Below are 18102 nucleotides of genomic sequence, written 5' to 3' on the forward strand. Positions count from 1 at the left end.
GGGGTGTCCATTACTGCGTCATTTACTTTCCTCAAAACCAATTTTCAGTTTTCCCCTGCAGCGCCAGCGCGCGCCTAACCAGCTTGACACGCCGCCCCGCCAGTGACGTCACAGAACAGGGTGGCCTGTAGAAGTTGCTCGATCAGTGGGTGCCGCTCGCGTCGAGGGGCGCTTGTCTTCAAAATTCGCTTGCGGAAAAACTACGCTGGTTTCAGGTGCGAAATTTTACATAATGCATCAGACTATCATAAAGAATACAGACTTAAAATTTCATTTCAATCGATGCACATCGAAAAATCGCCGGAGTTGCCCTTTAAAGAACCCCAGGTGGTCGAAATTTCCGGAGCCCTCCACTACGGCGTCTCTCATAGCCTCAGTCGCTTTGGGACGTTAAACCCCATAAACCAAACCGAAAGGTCAAACGTGGCTACCGGCCGCCGCTACGCAAAAGGCCGTTCATGACGTAGTATTGCTTTCGCAATGAAAGGTAAAACCGCTTTCCCTGTCTCCCGCTGCCCGGTAAGTTAATTCTCGGACGGCGTTATGGGCAGAGTCGCTGCCTGGGAGAGAGGATTGGGCACGGCCCCATGCTGACTGTGCAAGTAGGAATGGAGTCCGGGAGGATCCTCGCATACCGCGAATGCTTATGTGCGACCTCGGGCGTAGTTTTGAACGGCGCGCTTGGAGTCTGAAATCTTTTCAAAGCCGAGCTGCAAACGGCATATTCCAACGCGCCAGAGAATCATCGAGAGTGCTGAGCGCGCGCATGAGTGCGCACGAGAATGATGCGATGAAAGCAGTGAGCGTGATCACAGCGGTAAAACACGTTTGCTGCAGAATGTCATGTGCTTGGAGCTATCGTGGCTGTTTGCAAGGCCTGTCGTAGGCAGGAATGCCGGGCTACTTATCATAGCATGAACATGGGACCACATGAATGCTTCGGCGGGTCCTCATTCCTGGAGCCCATTGGCTTCTGCACCACCCTTGCCCGGTTCACCAGCTCCAAGGAGGATACCTTGACCGGCTCTTAAGTTAGCTTTTATTTTTCTACCACAGATGGTGCTCCCTTTCATGAGAAGTATCAACGCTCAGCGGTGCTTTCGAGATTTCATCGTCCACCGCTGCGTTCGGCTAGCCCACCTACGGAAATTTTATACAGAGCGCAGCTCCTGCTGCTATAATCATGGTTACCTTCATTTTATAATAGCGCTGCTGCGCTGAAACTCCTTGCCCATACCATCATCACCATCAGCCTGATTACGTCCACTGCACGGCAAAGTCCTCTCCCATGTCTAACCCTGTCCTTTGCCTGCTGCAACTACCGTATCCCCGCCCCTAGCTTTCTGCCGCCCCCTGGTACGCTTGCCTTCTCTTGGAATCCATTCAGTTACAAGCACCGGCGGTTATCTTGCCTTCGCATTACATGCCCTTACCAACCCAATTTCTTCATTTTGATTTCAATTAGGAGGTCATTAACACCCATATCACAGGTCTGCGCAATCTGCATGCCCAAAAATGGCGCCTACCGAACGAGCAGTGAACGCCACAAAGGCTCCTCTGGCAATGACTTCATGACAGTCAGTCGACACCATTGACGTGCAGGAGTCACGCAGACTAGGCACACGTGTCCAAAGCAAGAACCACACTTTATTGCCTCTAGAAGGAGTGTAGGAGGGGAGGGGAGCGGGCACACACACAGGCGCTGTTGCTGGTTCCCAGTGTCCCTCATTTTTTGGCAGCTTCAGCGGCACATTTTGTAGGGCGGGATGACTGACGGCGGTGTTCACGTGATGACAGTTGGCCTGCCGCGGCCAGTGAACTGGCGGAGCTGGGCGATGTGCAGCGCCACGGCCACCAGGGGCCGCAGCATCGTCTGCGGGAGGAGGAGGAGGATACGGTACATCATCGTCAAGGAAAAAACACGTCCTTAGAATAAAATGGTGGGCTGTTTCCATATACCACAAAGAGCACCAGCGCTGGATCTATGGGCACAGAAATCTTGCCGAACCGGGATCACTCTCCAGCGTCTTTTAAGCGTTACCTGCCGACAGAGCTCGAGATTATCAGCAAAGGAGGAACACGTATAGCTGAGAGTGCTGTGGAAGCTACGGCCCGCGAGCAACCAAGTAAGCTGCGCAACAACCAAAGAATCTCAGACATGATGGTTTAGCCACCTATAACACCGTCTGCCGTCACGCTACGCAAGGCCGCGATACAGAAGCAATGTTTTCCAATCAAAGTCAATGTCTACCGGCGTACACTTCTCGAGACGGGCTTCGTCAGGGCTACATTCTGTTTCTCAATGGAGGCAAACGAAAAGATGAGGGGCGGGGGGGAAGAGAGGATCACCTGCGAGTCTTGCTTGCACTTCTCCGGGTCCGGCTCGTAGCTGTCTACGTAGACTCTGATGGTGGCCCCTGAGCTGCCGGTGCCGCTCAGCCGGTACACGACGCGAGACCCGTCCCGGAACACGATGCGCAGGCCCTGCACACAAGGCGGTTAACTGGTAGGTTAACTGCGTTATGACGACAGCGCTATGGCAACGCCGTAACGTACGATGCTGTGCTGCGTTGCAGGTGACGCCGAGTGCGACTGCACATCACATAATGTTATGCCGCAAGGAATTTTTGCCAGCAGCCTGAGGCGTTACTTACGTGATGTGGATCCCATTGGTTCTTGCTGCCTCCTCGACCCGCTCAACCAGCGCAAGCTGATCTTGCGGGTCGGAGCTGGACAGAAGCTCCTCCCACTGCTCGACTGACGGGTTTGTAATTTTGGGCTCTATCGGGCTAGCCCGACAGCCCCATGTGGAGTGGTAGAGGGTGGCTATCTCTCCGCACCACACGCATTCTGGAGTGTATTGCATAGGCCAAATCTTACTGTATATGTAGCGACTTGGGTATGAGTTTGTTTGTAGCCGTCTCCATGTAGTTGCCTGATGTCATGTGAGTGTCTTGTGGGGAAGCGGGTATTTACGCCGCTATAACTTCCAAAACATCGTGAGCTCACCGTAGCTGTTCGGAATAGTGTTGGTTTCCCCCTTGTCGTCGCTCGCTCGGTTTGTGTAACCTCGAACTATCGCGTCGACTTTAAGGTTTCCCTCCACTCCTCCGTGCCACTGCCAAAGGCGTATGTATACCTGCTTGGAGGAGGTGCTTCCGTCCACGGGGTCGGTGTACTCGAAGTTGTCGGCGCGGCCCACGGTGTAGACGTGTCCGTCACAGAGGAAGCGGCGCCCCATGAAGGCCGGGTCGGCCATGCGGCCCTCGATGTGCTGCATCATCTCGTGCGCGGCGCCCGTCTCACAGTTCTCGTAGTCGTAGCGCGTGAAGAAGTTGCGCCCGTAGCGCGCCCAGTGCGCCTCGCACAGCTCCCGGACGCCCAGGCCGCTGTGCGCCACCACCGAGAGCCACGCCAGCGCCGCCCACATGCCATCCTTCTCCCTGCAAGAACAGTTCAAAAGAACACGGTGCTAAGGTTAGTGCAGTTCTAGGGGCCGACCGAGACACTGAGTAACCATCAGGAACGCTTGGCTGTGCAGAGCACTGACTTCACTGAAGTCAAGAAGTGCCAACTAACTCCTTCCGTTGTCCTTGCTATAGCCAGGACTGCATAGAACAGTCACACGTCTACCATGGTAATGTTAGCTCGTCTTGTTTACCTAAAGCTACATGCCTCGAATGGACACAACCCTGGAGACTGGTTGGTTTGGTTTATGGGGTTTAACGTCCCGAAGCGACTCAGGCTATGAGGGACGCCGTAGTGAAGGGCTGCGGAAATTTCGACCACCTGGGGTTCTTTACATGCACTGACATCGCAGAGTACACGGGCCTCTAGTATTTCGTCTCCATAGAAATTCAACCGCCGCGGCCGGGATCGAACCCGCGTCTTTCGGGTCAGCAGTCGAGCACCATAACCACTGAGCCACCGCGGCGGCCACAACACTGGAGATATCCATGTGCAACAGGACATTCGTAACAGTCATCTGATTGCAAATATTCAACGGGACTAGTCATCACAGGGCTAAAATTTTGATAGTAAGTAAGGAGCCATGAAGGATTGAGTCTGCAGTAGGTGATCTCCTGTGCCGTCGCAGTGGCTCAGTGGCTACGGTGCTCGGCTGCTGACCCGAAAGACGCGGGTTCGATCCCGGCCGCGATGGTTGAATTTCTTTGGAGACGAAATTCAAGAGGCCCGTGTACTGTGCGATGTCAGTTCACGTTAAAGAACCCCAGGTGGTCGAAATTTCCGGAGCCCTCCACTGCGGCGTCTCTCATAGCCTTAGTCGCTTTGGGACGTTAAACCCCATAAACCAAACCAGTAGGTGGTCTCCTCCGCCTTATCTAAGGTGTTGTCTGGAGGGGGCAAGATACGGTTATTGGTTTGTGGTGCACATATGAGACAGAGGCCCTCGCGTACCGGACGTGGTCAGAGCCGGTGCCGAAGCTCTCTTCCCCGCAGAGCGAGAGGCGTCCGGCGTCCATGAGGTTGCCGAAGAACTTCCACCCGGTGGGCACCTCGTACATGGGCAGCCCCTTGGCGGCCGCCACCCGGTCCACGGCGCCCGCGGTGGGCATGCTGCGCGCCAGGCCCCGGATGCCCGTCGCCTGGAAGTAGGGGATGGCGTGCATGCGGTCCGCCAGCACGGCCAGCGAGTCGGACGGCGTCACGAAGAAGGCGCCCTGGCCCAGGATCATGTTGCGGTCCCCGTCGCCGTCGAACGCGGCGCCCATGTCGTAGGTGCCGTTTCTCATGTCGTCCACCAGCTCCTTGGCGTACGTCAGGTTCGGGTCCGGGTGCTTGCCCCCAAAGTCCGGCAGCGGCTCGCTGTTGCGGCAGTCCTCCAGCGGAACGCCCAGCTCGGCAGAGAAGATGCGCCGGCAGTAGGGCCCCGTGACGCCGCACATGCTGTTCAGCAGGAGCCGGAACGGGGGCCGCTCCTCGCTGCCCACGATCAGCTTGCGCAGTGCGTCGAAGTCGAACACCTGCGGCAGCACCAATCAATACACACGGTGTTTCAAGCTTTTTGAGTGTGAGGGCGCGCCCTACTCGTCCCTTTGGTTCGCTTTCCCGCGATGCACCCTCCCTAGTAAGTCACCTTAACTAGCAAGAGAGGGTGCCTGCGTCGCAGCAATGCAAGCGCCACGGACGGCGTGATTACTGCGCACGCGCGCGGGAGAGAGCTCTCTCTGACTGGGAATCTTGGCGCGCTTACGTTCGGGCGCGGCGCTCTTTCCTCCAGCGGGGCGAGGCCTCGTGAGGAGGAACGTTTTTCCGCGTCTCGTCCCGTCCGTCCGCGTAGTATCCCTTACCCGAGCGTGGGCGAACATTCGCTCGTAACCATGCTGGTGAATCAGACGACCTCGATTCCTTAGAGTATTTTGTTCCTAGCTGGCGTTATTGTAGTAGCAATACATGTTTGCTTGTGTCAGCCACAGTGTCGTTCCTTTGTTCCCGCAGACCAAGGCCCGCCGTGGTCGACGTGCGTTCGGTAGCGTACGCAACCACGGGGTGGGGTCAGGAGGTCTTGAACCTCAATAGCGATAAACTGCGGGAGAACGTATTTGCCCCCCTATTAAAACCCCACATGAATTAGAAGGGCGCTTTTTTCGGCATAGCATTGTGAGCGGTGTAGTACGTCAGAATACCTAAGACGCGCTAACTAGCAGGCTGGTTAACATTGAATAGTTAAATATTACTGCTAGGCTCCTTAACTACTAAGAGGCGTGTAGCTCGCCATAAGTAATACCATATCAGTTCCTAAATTTCAAACACGCGGTTACCGTCGCAACTGTGGTCCATCATATTTTGGCTATTTCGACGAGTTGCACTGGACAGGTTGCTTCGCCTGCTAGCTTGTCGAAAGAGCATGTATTCTGGCGCGGCGTAGTTAAAATTAGTTAGGTCACAGCGCCGAGGGTTTTTCGAAATTGTAAAAACTGATAGATATAACTTGCGGTGGGCTACTTACACGCCTCTCAGTTATTAAGGAGCCTAACAGTAACAGTTAAAAGTATTCAAGATTAATTAACCAGCCTGGTTATTAGCGTTCGCTTACAGCTTCCTTTAGTGCGTTACGTTTCGTCATTCATGACTATCCATGTTCGCTTAGATGTGACGTCATACGCGTACACAGGCGCTCTGATATGATCCGAATTTCGTGCTGTGGACGGCGGCAGACAGCGGCTTTTGTGCTAATGGGACATGTAATGCCTTCGCATTAAAACAGACAGGAAGTGCCCCTTTGTCAAGAGCTAGCGCCAATGCACACTGGCTCGAGTAAGTCAGCTACCGTAAGTGCATAAGACCAGGTGGCTGGTTCCGTACCTCTTTAAAAGCCACATCAGAGGAAAAACGACAGTGGTTTAACTTCGTTTAACGGTCGAGCGACTGCTTTTTTTTCTTGCTGTGCTATGATTCTGCTGTTTTTTTATCTCCTGGCTTGACCTGTTTGTGGCCGTTATATGCACTCAGATTAAGTATTCAGTTGCAAATTTTAACCAGTTAGCCCAGGTCAAATCACCCACGGTCAAATTTGGAGGTCATCATCATGTTTGCTATAGTCTAATTGGCCTGAATATCGATTTTGGGCCAAATTCGAGGTCAAATTTCGGGGGTGGGCCAAATTTGGAGGTCATCATCGTATCCCAAATAGTCAAATTAGCCTAGATATCGGCTTTAGTCCCAATTAGAGAAGGTTATATTTCTGGGGTAGGAAAAATTTTTAAATGGCCAAGGCCAATTTGGAGGCCATCATCGTGTTGTCCATAGTCAAATTCCAAATTAGAGGACAAATTTCGGGGGTGGGCCAAATTTGGAAATGACCAAGGCCAAATATGGAGGTCACCATCTATTGCCCGCGGTCAAATTAGCCTAGATATCTGTTTTGGTCCAAATTTGAGAAGGTCAGATTTTGGGGGTAGGACATTGATTTCGGTCCAAATTCGAGATCAAATTTGGAAGGTGGAGGTGGGCCAAGGTTGGAGGTCACCATCTGATTGTCCATAGTCAAATCAGCCTGGATATCGATTTTTGCCCGAATCGATGGTCAATTTTCGGGGGTTGGGGTGGGTCAAATTTTGGGAGTTCGGGTGGGACAGTGTTGGTTAACGATCAGGGTCGTTACCAATAGCATCGCATTGGCCATAGCCAAAGTATGCTTCGCATCTGACTAAGGCTGTTGCTATGAAATCTATGAAAAGTCCGGAAGTCATTTCATTGTCAGATGACCTACCGAACTGAAACTCGAGATTCGCAGTTAGTAGAGCTACCGCTCTAAAAAAGTGTCGTCGGTCATAATACTCACTATTGACTAGAGGAATAAAAATGACGTCACCGGACCGGAAGTGACGTCATTTCCGGCAAACGCACCAACAGCTTGAATGCTACGGCTCTCCTAACAAACAATGCAATTATAGGTGTCCCTGTGCATTTTTTTTACAATACTTCAAAGTGCCGAAACCCCCTAGACTCATCCCCCCCCCCCCTTATCCGCACTCCAGGACCAAATGTCGCCGAGGAACCCTGCGCACCCTGATCACGCAGGCCGTAGCCTCTCTAGAAGACGCCTGCCCTCGGCCGACCTCCACATGTACCTGGACTGCGGCTTGGAGACGCACTGGCAGTAACCTCACGGAGCTAGCTGAACGCATCTTCCGACCGCGTCCGCGAGCCCTCCGCGTTCGTCTCGCCACGCAGCTTGCCTTCACCGGCCATCCTTGCCACTGCATCCCTGACTACAGGAGACTGCTGGTCAGCCTACTAGGTGTGCGCACAGCCCCTGCAGGCACCCCTTGAGTCCCACAAAGCCCTCGAGATTTTCACCGTTCCCGATACCCCCGACAGCGCCCCCTGAAGACCTCAGAAGTGGTTAAGGAGTTGATCTTGAGAAGCAGCTGTGCATAAACATCATGAATTTCAGCAAGTCGTCGAGATGTCGTCTAGATGGCGGCTCTGAGTACGACGGAAGATGTGCACACGAGCACCGCCCATCAGAAACAGCTCCCATGCCTACAGCTAGACGATGCTCAAAAACAGCAATTCATAAAGAACCGCGCCTTCGGAAACCTTCGAGAGTTTGTCCTGTCGATCACCTAACCAGAGAGAATCGCGCTGGTCGCCAGGCCCGCTAGACAACGATAATTTCGACTGGCGGTGAGACGTTGTCGCCCGCTCCCCACCGCAATCCAGAAAACAATCAGAACCGGAACAAAATGAAGGACATCTCAGAGGCTCCTGCCATGTCGGCCCCTACGAAGCGGCGCTGCCGTAAGCTAGACCTCTTCCCTCCCGCAATGCAGGCCGACCCCAGTGGACAATGCGATCGGAGCAGGCACGAAACTCAGAGACGCCAGCAACATCCTCTAGGCAAAGTCTTTCTAGAGGCGAGCACATAACCAAAACTGCGGGCGCAGGAGGATGCTAAAGAAAAAATCCGCAGTGGCTTAGCTCTGGTTAAGCCTGGATATACAAGCGAAAAGCTGCAGTTGTGCTTTGTTTGACGTCATGGCTGTCGCAGTTCGCCCACAATCCACTGGGAGCACCACGATAACGGTGTAGGCAAGCGCGTTATTAGCCCTCCTTCCGCATGCGTAGCAACTGCGGTAAACACGCGGCTGCAACGAAACGGCAAACGGTGGCGAGGAGGCGAGCGCGCAGTAGCCAACTCCGTCGCTACCACTTCTGGGTCTTCTTTTCCTCCTCCTTCCATGGCGAATGTCTGCGCCTCTTCTACGGCCGCCGCCGCCGCTCACGCGTTCTCGCAACGCCTTGCGAAAGAACCTTCTCCTCTTGGGACGGCGGCGGCGACCGCGCGGCAGCGGCGAGGGGTAAACCGGTGGCGAGGAGGAGTGGCGACGTAGCGCGCGCCGCGGCGGCGCCGAGGGGTGGCCCACGCGAAGCGCGGTGTTGACGAGCCTAGTGAAGCTTTGAAGCGCGTTGGCGGGCTTCCACTCTTAAAAAGGCAAAGACCAGACGGCTGATGTCTCCTTGTTTTGCAGCAACACCCCACCGTGACCAGCGCAGAAGAAAAGACACGTGCCTCCTTCATGAGCTCGACGTAGTCGGCGACCGAGTCGATCACCTCAACGGTGAAAGGGCGGCCCTCGACGTCGAAGGTCTGCGAGCCCAGCTGGCCCAGATCGGGCGTCACCTCGGGGCAGATGCGGTACTCGTGGATGCACGTCGTCACCACGTGGATGGCGCTGGTCACAGACTCCGGCGCGGGACCTGCGCAGCAGAGAGGCGCAGGCGCATCCGGATGGAACGGCGTTTAAAACAACAGCGATATTTCGAGGCCGCACCCAACAGGCAGGTATAGTCTGACACAACTTAAGAACGCAACGGCTTTTCCCCGTCAATGGAACTCCTCGGTGTCGACCGATACTCATAACCGTCCCTATGTGACAATGCAGGGAGGGGATCATCCCCGACCATGGAGGAAGGGGACTCTCTTTCATTTGTGACTCCCTGCACTGTTACGCCGGTAGGGATACGAGAATCGGCCGAGGCCACTGGCTGCCCAATGGGCACAGAACGTCCCTTGGACATCTTGAAGACATCCTCAACGTCCCCGGGACGTCCAGGGGAGGTTCAGTGCCCACTGGTTGCAAGAGGGTCCTTTGACGGGGAAAAAGCCGCTGCGTTCGAGTTGTATCCGAATATAGTCAGCAAGACAAGCACTCTTCCACAGCAGGGCAACGCTGGACTGCTTTACATTTTTTTTCCTTATGTGGCTAAGCTGTTTTTATTCCCATTTTGGGACAATTCAGCTCAGCTCAAGGCAGGACGAATCCCACCGACTCCTTACCCACCGTCCTCTGTCTCGAGTTGAGTATGAAAGGTTATCAGTTGTCCTCACTTTCAATGTTATGGAACTGCTTTAAAGGGCCACTGACCAGGGTCCGGACATTTTTGAAAAACAAGCCCACTGCATAGATGAGGCATCGAAGATAACCTCTGCAAAATACTAGAGCCATGCGCGCCCCGAAAAGCTGCAAAAATTCAAATCAAAGCCCGTTCGTTCTTTCCTTCAACAAAAACGTCCCCGCCCCACTACTCTGAACCCCGTTGACGTCATGGGGGTTACTTTCGCTAAAGGCACTCCAATGGTGCATCGTTCTGACTGACGGGAGGAGGTTGGGCGTAGCCTTGGCGTCGCGTCGTCTGCACAACGCTTTCCGCAGCGCCTTCTGTTTTGCACATGCCTACAAACCCGCATGAAGGAACAAAAAAAAAAAACTGCGGAGGGAGCGTACGGCGACAGCCTTGAACTAGAGTGAGTTGGTTCGCCCCCCCCCCCCCCGCCGTGATCACGTCACGAGACGCTCTGCGTGCGCGCTCCCTTCTCAGTTTTTTTTTCCTCTATGCAAGCCCCCCAAAACAAGGGTTTAATTACTAGTGCAGCAGAGCCTTTCCCTCGCTCGCCCACTTGACCGCTCCGCACAAACACCGCTTATCCTTCGTGCATCTTGCGTACGCCTCGACTCCAATGAATGACTTTGGCTTTGGAGCGGAGAAAAGACACAAAAACACAGAACACAAACACACATGGAGAAAAGCAAACGGGCGGTTGCCGGGTCCCCGCTTCGCAGTGTGTTTCGAACACAACCGACTTCCGCCTCTCCACTCGTGAAACGGTGGGGAGGCCTAAAAAAAAATGAAAAGGTGGCTCGCTAACTGGGAATGACAAACAGATGTATGAAAGGATGCGCTCGCTAACAAGTCTAGCGGCGAAACACCGCGAGGAGACCCAAAGAGCAAAACAGACAGGGTGTTAGGAAACCCGCAGCGCCCCCCCTCTCCCCTCGAACAGACCCAGTAGCAAAAACCAAGAAAAGAATTCTATTGAAGGCGGGGCCATGACGTAGGCATGTGACGCACTCCACAGACACCACGCCTCCGGCTAACATCGGAGAAGGAAGGGGTGATTTTGCCTTGCCGAGCCTACTCGACGAGGAGCGGGAGAGAAAAACCTCGAGGAGGGAACGGAAGGAGAGGAGGCTCGCTCCAAGAGCGGTAGAGAGTGTTTGCGACCGGAGGGTGGTCACAGGCCCTTTGACTCACACTGCTTCTCCCCCAAGCGCGTCACTACACACGGCACTTTTGCCACCATGGGGCACATTTCCTAGTTCAGCTTGAGAAGCAGCCAAGTAACAGTACGCCAAGTCCATTACTTGTACAATAAGGACGTCGCAGAAGTGTGTCCTAGCACCGCGCTGAATTTCGGGAAGTTCAAGGTTGAGGTGTGCTGCAGGATGAAGGGCTATTGCGACATCGCGTGGCTTACGTTAACTATAGTTTTCTGCCACCCCGTCCCGCCTCTTTCTCTATCGCTATCGATCGGACCCTTCCTGTCCCAGCTGTCCCTGTGTCTATGCGGACCTGACCCATTGCCTCTTCTATTGTCCGGCTGCTCGGCAGTCGGGTTCCTACCCTCCACCTTCTCTATCCATCACCACCTGGCTCGACTGGCTTGGCGCTGAAGGGGAGGAAGAACAGCGACTTCTGGCCGCCCAGGCGGTCGACATGCTCGGCCTGTAAATTATGGCCGAATAAAGGTCTTCTACTACTACTATAATGTGCTGCAGAAGCTGGATATGCGAAACGCACGCATCCCCTCTTTCTTTTCGTCCATTACAGCAGCGGCACAATCTCCACGTCGTCGCTAGCACGACGGAAGGTGCCACGATTCACATGGACGGGTCGCATACAGTACGTACCTCCGTTGGCGGTGTTGAACTTGATGCCGAAGTCAGCGTCGATGCCACCCGGGTTGTGGCTGGCGGTGAGCACGATGCCACCCAGGGCCTTGCGTTTGCGGATCACGCACGACACGGCGGGCGTAGAGAACATGGCGTTCTGGCCGATCACCAGGTGAGCAACCTGCGCCGCAAGAGAAAGAAAAAAATATATAAAGCTATACCCTCGCCGGCTTAGCACATGAATCAGCGAAAGCTGTTATAACTGATTCAGACGTAGAGCCCCGCACTCTGCCGTAGGACCACCCTCATGTTGCGCATGCCTTAGCCCTCGTCCTACAAACTCTTGCTGACGTCACTTTCTGGGTTCTTCCAAAGCCAGCTCGGCCACCCGCCGCCGTCAACCACAGTTGGGAAGTGGCGATTCAATTCAACTCAATTACATTCAGTCGCCATCTGCCCACAGTGGTGGATGGCCGCTAGCTGCTAAGCCAAAGCTATTACAGCTTTCCCTGTGAAACGGCTGACCTCTTCTCCCATGGGTATGAGATGGTACTCGAGCACATTTCCCACCTCCCAGCAAACCAAAAACCTCTCAGAGACGTCGAGCTAGACGTCTCTGAGAGGTTTTTGGTTTGCTGGGCTGGACCTCGCCATACTGCCCGCTGGTCAGCTATATGAGACCACAGCGAGCAATGTGGCAAAGGCGAAGCTTAGTGCACGACTGGCGCATGCAGACCGTAAACGCCGTCAAGACTTCTTCACACCAGGTGAGTGAATTGACGTCTGCACATTCACTGTGGGATCACTTTCGACATGTATAGGTGAGCTTCGAACGGCGCCGGACACTGAAGCATGCAAGGCACGCCAGATATGAACTCTGAGCCGAACGGCGCCTTTCTTGGCTTGACGGTATACCTGCTTGGCGTGCGAACACGCGGCGACAAAATCTACGTGCAAATTGCGGCCAAACGTCGAGCTATATATAGGGCCCAATCAAGACACGAAAAAAATTGGCAGAGGCTCAGCTTGGTTAAGCCCAGAAATTGCGAAAGCAACTTCATCCGTTTCTTCAGTCCGCAGTCGTTTCCTAGCTTGAGCGAATCGTTGCACGTCTCTGTAGCTCGCTGTCGTTTCCTCCGTTCGTTACGACGAGCTGCCTTAGCGCTAGGCGGCATCGTCGCGAAGCAGATGTTAAGCCGCCTGTGGTTGGCACCGCCACTGCTCGCTGACGGCGCGAGTTGGGCCCTCAGCCCTTCGGCGTGACGTCACAACACCTGTTGCGCTCCTAGTGGAGAGCGCGGGAGTTAGGCGCCGGTGGTGGCCACCGCCGCTTCTTTCGACGGCGCGAGATGGTCGCTCAGTTCTTCGGCGTTTCGTCACGCATGACGTCACACAGGGTTCAGCTAAAGGTCAATGGTGGTCACCGCCGCGGCACGGCAAAGGCGTGAAAGTGCAAGTAGTATTGCTTTCGCAATAAAAAAAAAGCGGCCTCTAACGCGAAGTCGTCCCGTGACAGCGTTTCGCGGACAGGTCCAGCAAGCGCGCCTCTGCCGATTCTCATTTGACATGGCCACGCTAAATCGTCCGTCATTTTTTCTTCTGCCCAGCCCCGTAGCCGGGTAGGCGCTTATTCCAGCAAGGAGCTGTCAATTGCCGCCAAAAAAAGAAAAAAAATACGGTCGATAAACGTCAGTGGACTGTGCCAGGCCCACATGGGCGACGGCCAACATGGAAAACGGCATTGCCACGCGCGACCGACCATGGCGCGCGGATGCATGATCTCAAGCTTGGCGAAACGAAATTTCTGTTTTGAGCTGAATTCAGCTCAAAACAGAAATTCGTCCATTTTACGGAAACGCAGAAAGAACAAGCCGCTACTACAGTATTCTGCCTCAAAATGCGTCTTTCCGCGCCAAACTATAAAGGTGAGATAACTGCGAGGGGCCAAACTGTCTGGCAGCATTAAAAGGTCTCTGACACACCACAAGGCCCTGTGACGCTTTGCCCAGTGACGGGGTTTGAATGCGCAGGCTCCTTTCCCAAGCAATACAACTCTAGGAAGGCGAGCACCAAGCCGGGGCATAGCTTGAACCCATTTTGAGAAAACCGGCGGCGGGATCCAGTCGAATCCCACCACCTCCCGAAGCCGAGGCGGGTGCGAGAGGACGTACACTCTCTCAATCACTGCAATGAGGTGTCGTGAAAACGAGAGCCAAATAATACACTCCTACATGCAGCAGAGAACCCGCAATAACGCGCGAAAGTTGGCGAGCCCTTTCCGGCGGCTTTTTCATGCTCGCGCCTTTCTCCGTTTTGCGCTCCTGCGTATGCCGTTTACAAGATGGCTATTGGTTAGATTCTTTCTGACGTCACGCAGGTACCATGGTTGTGGCCCATGTTCTTTCCTTCCTCCATGTTGTGGCCAGTCAGCCGCACTGCTTCGGCGGGCCAGGAAGCTCCTTCCCACCTTTCGGGGAATTCCCGTGCGCGTCGACGGAGAAGCGCCGACCTTTCAGCGCGCGAAAAGTGACGGGGAAAGGGAAAGGCGCGAAGGCGCTGAAATTCGAATCTTGACTACAGATAACACAGCTTCTAGAAAGCGCATTAAAGAAATTCCTGCTGGAGGATATTCGTGGAACGGCGTCCTTTAAGATCCCAGGCATACCGCAACTTTATTGAGAGCCCCTTTCAGAGACCCTTTAAAGTGCGATGCTCAGGACTTCACAGCTTCCGTTCGTACCGAAAGACACTTAAGGTCATTGGCCGCAACGCTTGACACTTCAGCGTCAGGCCTGCGATATAACTTCCGTCCTGGCAATCCACCAGGCCTGCTTTCCCTCCCCGACCGAAGCCTAAAAAGAGACCCTAGCCAAGGAGAAAGGTGTTCCAAGATTTGGAGAATGATGGCTGGAGAGAAAGAAAGAGTTGCAGTGCACCCCTGTTGACCCGGCAGCACCCTGGCTTCTTTCGACCCAGCTCGTCGTAAAGGCCGGGACATAGCGCCAGCTGCAACGGTGCCAGGGCATGACGCCAGGAGGCAGCACCCAGGCTGCCTTTTATGACGTCACGAGCCCTTTTGCGAGAAATCCGAGTGTTGCCGTCTGCTTTTTTTTTTGTACTTTAGTGTGGCTGGCGCTGAAGCGGCTGCGACGCTGCCGTTAGATACGCGCGTGTTGTGCAGACGTGCCGAAGGCCGTATAAACAACTCTTGTGCGCTCCAGACGAGTTGGCGGCGATAAAGCGTAGGCGTAACCGATAAGGCGGTTTCAGATTTGACACACGAAACAAACAGTTTTGATGCAATGGCTCAGGTGGTGCCGAAACATTGCAGCGATATCTTACATTTTCGTTTTGGTCAAACATCAATATACTTTATGTTCTTTCGTTTTGCAATGTTAGAAATAAAACAGTTCCCTAACATTAATTGAACATTTCGATAGCATAAATGCAACGTCCTAGAAAGCGGTAAAGCAACTCCGCACGAGCAAGCAGGCTCGATCGCCAGTTGTAAAGGTACCAAGCTTAACGCTTTACAAGGACCAACAGCAATGGCGACACTTGGGCTCCACAACGCAGCATGACATGCATCTCGTGTACACTCGACTCCGATCGGGTACCGAGGAGTCAAGTTTATATTACCACTTTGCCAAATTATGAGGGGTGTCCCGTAAGTGGAGAATGGGAATACGCCAAGATTTCAAACAAAATAATTGGGCTGCATGAAATCTATGGCATGCTGGCACAATGCAAGAGGTTTAGGTTTGGTTTAATGGGGTTTAACGTCCCAAATCGACTCAGGCTATGAGGGGATGCCGTAGTGAAGGGCTCCGGAAATTTCGATCACCTGGGGTTCTTTGACGTGCACTGACGTCGCACAGTACACGGGCCTCTAGAATTTCGCCTACATCGAAATTCGACCGCCGCGGTTGAAAGTATTGCTAGTTGAGAAATATATTTACTCTATGAACAGTGGAACACGTTCTGGTACCCAGTGCTTTAAATACATTTGTGATGTTTTATAATTATGGTTCAAGCATAACGTTTAGGAGACTATATCAAAACAATGTTTATTTGGAACGTTAAACTAATGTTTATAATAAAACATACATCATTTGTAATTTTTTTTGTTCTAATGTTCGGCTCTATCTACAGTGGGGCGGGGGAGATATATCTGTTGTAGGTGCACAATCGGTAGAGCCTCGAGAGACTATTGCCGGCGCGGTGGCTCAGTGGTTATAGTGCTCAGCCGCTGACCCGAAAGACGCGGGTTCGATCCCAGCCGCGACGATCGCATTTCGATGGAGGCGAAATGCTAGAGGCCTGTGTACACTGCGATGTCAGTGCACGTCGAAATTATCCGGAACCCTCCACTACGGCGTCCCTCATAGCCTGAGTCGCCTTAGGGCGTTAAACCTCAAAAAATAAACAAGACACGCTATTATCGGCGTATTGTTAGGGGCGACTCTTGAGCGCCGGTCCTATATGTGCGTCACGCATACTGGACTTTTCGTCAAATTTCATGGTTTCGCTATTAATTCTCGCGGAGGGCTTCAGCAGCCCCCTGTCGAAATATGGCCGACTGAACTGTAAATCGTATCCAGTTGGAATCCTTCCCAGCTGGAGCCAACTGGAAACGCCATTCCAGCTGGAATGCGCACCACTGACAATCGAGAGCCTGCTCCGTTTCCTTTTACGTGTAAGGTGCATTTGCTGCATGCGATATGGTCCACAGTTGGCGTTCATGTATTCGAATGAATCAAAATTTAGCACGTGAGAAGCTGCCTTGCCCTAATGACAACACCGTCGCCTCTGTGCCGTATATGCACCCACCGTTATCCCAAACGAGTGAAATTTACTCAAATCCCCCTGATATGCCACTAAGGCAGCTTTCGGCTCACGCGTCGTTCTCAAAATGCTTCACTGACAATAAACTGACAGTAAACCACACTTCCTTCAGGATTCGAACACCGGGACAGATTGCGAGGTACAAAGGCGGGCAAACCCACGTCCGAAGTTCACACGAACGAAACATATATATCCGCACGTTAATAAACGTTTAAATAATCCCGTACAGCTGAATGTACACCCAATGGGCACTGGAACTCCCATGGACGTCCTGTGGACTTTCTGAACGTCCGCAAGACGTCCATAGGAGTTTTAATGTCCATAGGGCAGCTGTTGTCAAAAGTACGGAGGCCAGTGGGTTCGCTACTAAGCAACCGTAGCCATCTCGTCGCATCCCTGAAGTCCACCTTCGGAATGGGGTGGACCCTAGTTCCTCCAACGTTCGAGATTTAAAATGTTAAGGATACATAACGAACCGCACAGCGTTGGCCAAGAAGCGAACCCGTTTGGGCTCTAACTTAATTTTGACAAAGGTTGCACAATAGAGGAGGCTATGGTCGCACATACTTCGTCGGCGCGCGGAGTTGATTACGTGCGCCGCGTCTTGACAACTCGATAAGGGCGCGCCGGCAAGTGGTCACGTGACCCCTCTCCAATCACGTAGCGCGCTTCCGTACGCTTTTCGCCGGTTTCAACACCCGAGACATCGCTGCATGCCAGCTGACAAAAGCGGCGTCGTATTCGTTTTACCAAACAAGACAAAGATCCACGTATGCAGACAGCCGTGCGCTCACTCGGAACAAGCAAACACTCTAAACACAGGCTACCGCGCAGCATTGTTGCAGACTTATCACAGCCTATCTGTCATATCCGCTGCTTGAATTGACCATAGCTCTGTTTGTAAACAAACTCGACAACGCGAGCCGGCCGGCGCGCTGATACCAAGCGCATGCAGCTTGGAACGCCGGTGGGCGTCAGGTGAGAACTAGCCAAGTTGCGGCAGACACGCACCTTGTTCGCGGCGGCCATCTGAACGATCTTCATCGTAGCCTCCTTGACGAAGTAGCGTCCATCACCGCCCACGACGAGCATGCACCCCTGCAGGTCGGGCCCAATCGAGTCGAAGATGGCCTGCACGAAGTTCTCCGTATAATTGGGCTGCATAAACGTCTTGGTGGGTTTCCGAAGCCCGCTGGTGCCGGGCTTCTGGCCATCGAAGGGCGTCGTCTGCACCACCTCGACCGGCATCGCGAGCAGACGTCTTTTTGAGGGTCAATGCGGACGTCTTGCCTCCAACAACGTCTCTCTCATTCGTTTTCGCTCGTTCTAAACGTGCGCGCGCGACCAACGCCTGGGGGCGCCACGATCGCGTGGCTCTGGCGGATTTGCCAGCTCTGCAGCTTTAGCACGCGATGTAATTCTGCGCAAAAAAATGCTCAGGAAAGAATATTGAGCTATACTTAAGCGTAGCTGGTGTGCGAGTTTGCCCCACTAAACACGAACTACTTCATAGGTTCCAGAATGCCGTTAGTTCTGAAAGTCTTCGCAGATTCCT

The 18102-nt window shown here is 53.5% G+C and overlaps 1 protein-coding gene across 1 annotated transcript; it reads right to left on the reverse strand.

Moving 5' to 3' along the window:
• Nucleotides 1-1627: 1627 nt before the first annotated feature.
• Pgm1 (phosphoglucose mutase 1) lies at nt 1628-17878 on the reverse strand. The gene is made up of 7 exons (XM_089554105.1): nt 17559-17878; nt 11721-11883; nt 9041-9228; nt 4420-4985; nt 3140-3443; nt 2350-2484; nt 1628-1873 (listed from the first exon to the last, which is right to left on the reverse strand). Exons 1-7 carry the CDS (start codon nt 17793-17795, stop codon nt 1784-1786), a joined length of 1683 nt encoding a protein of 560 aa, XP_089410231.1. The 5' UTR covers nt 17796-17878; the 3' UTR covers nt 1628-1783.
• Between the last annotated feature and the right edge of the window lie 224 nt (nt 17879-18102).

The sequence above is a fragment of the Amblyomma mixtum genome, chromosome 1 (assembly GCF_055824585.1).
Source record: "Amblyomma mixtum isolate Tamu chromosome 1, ASM5582458v1, whole genome shotgun sequence".
Classification (NCBI taxonomy): Eukaryota; Metazoa; Arthropoda; class Arachnida; order Ixodida; family Ixodidae; genus Amblyomma; species Amblyomma mixtum.

Coding starts and splice junctions, on each gene's coding strand:
- Pgm1 (XM_089554105.1), bottom strand. CDS start 17,795: ATGCCGGTCGAGGTGGTGCAGACGACGCCCTTCGATGGCCAGAAGCCC. Junction 4,986..9,040: donor ACGTCGAGCTCATGAAGGAG/GCACGTGTCTTT, acceptor GTGCTGCCGCAG/GTGTTCGACTTCGACGCACT. Junction 1,874..2,349: donor AGTGCAAGCAAGACTCGCAG/GTGATCCTCTCT, acceptor CTCCTCCCGCAG/ACGATGCTGCGGCCCCTGGT.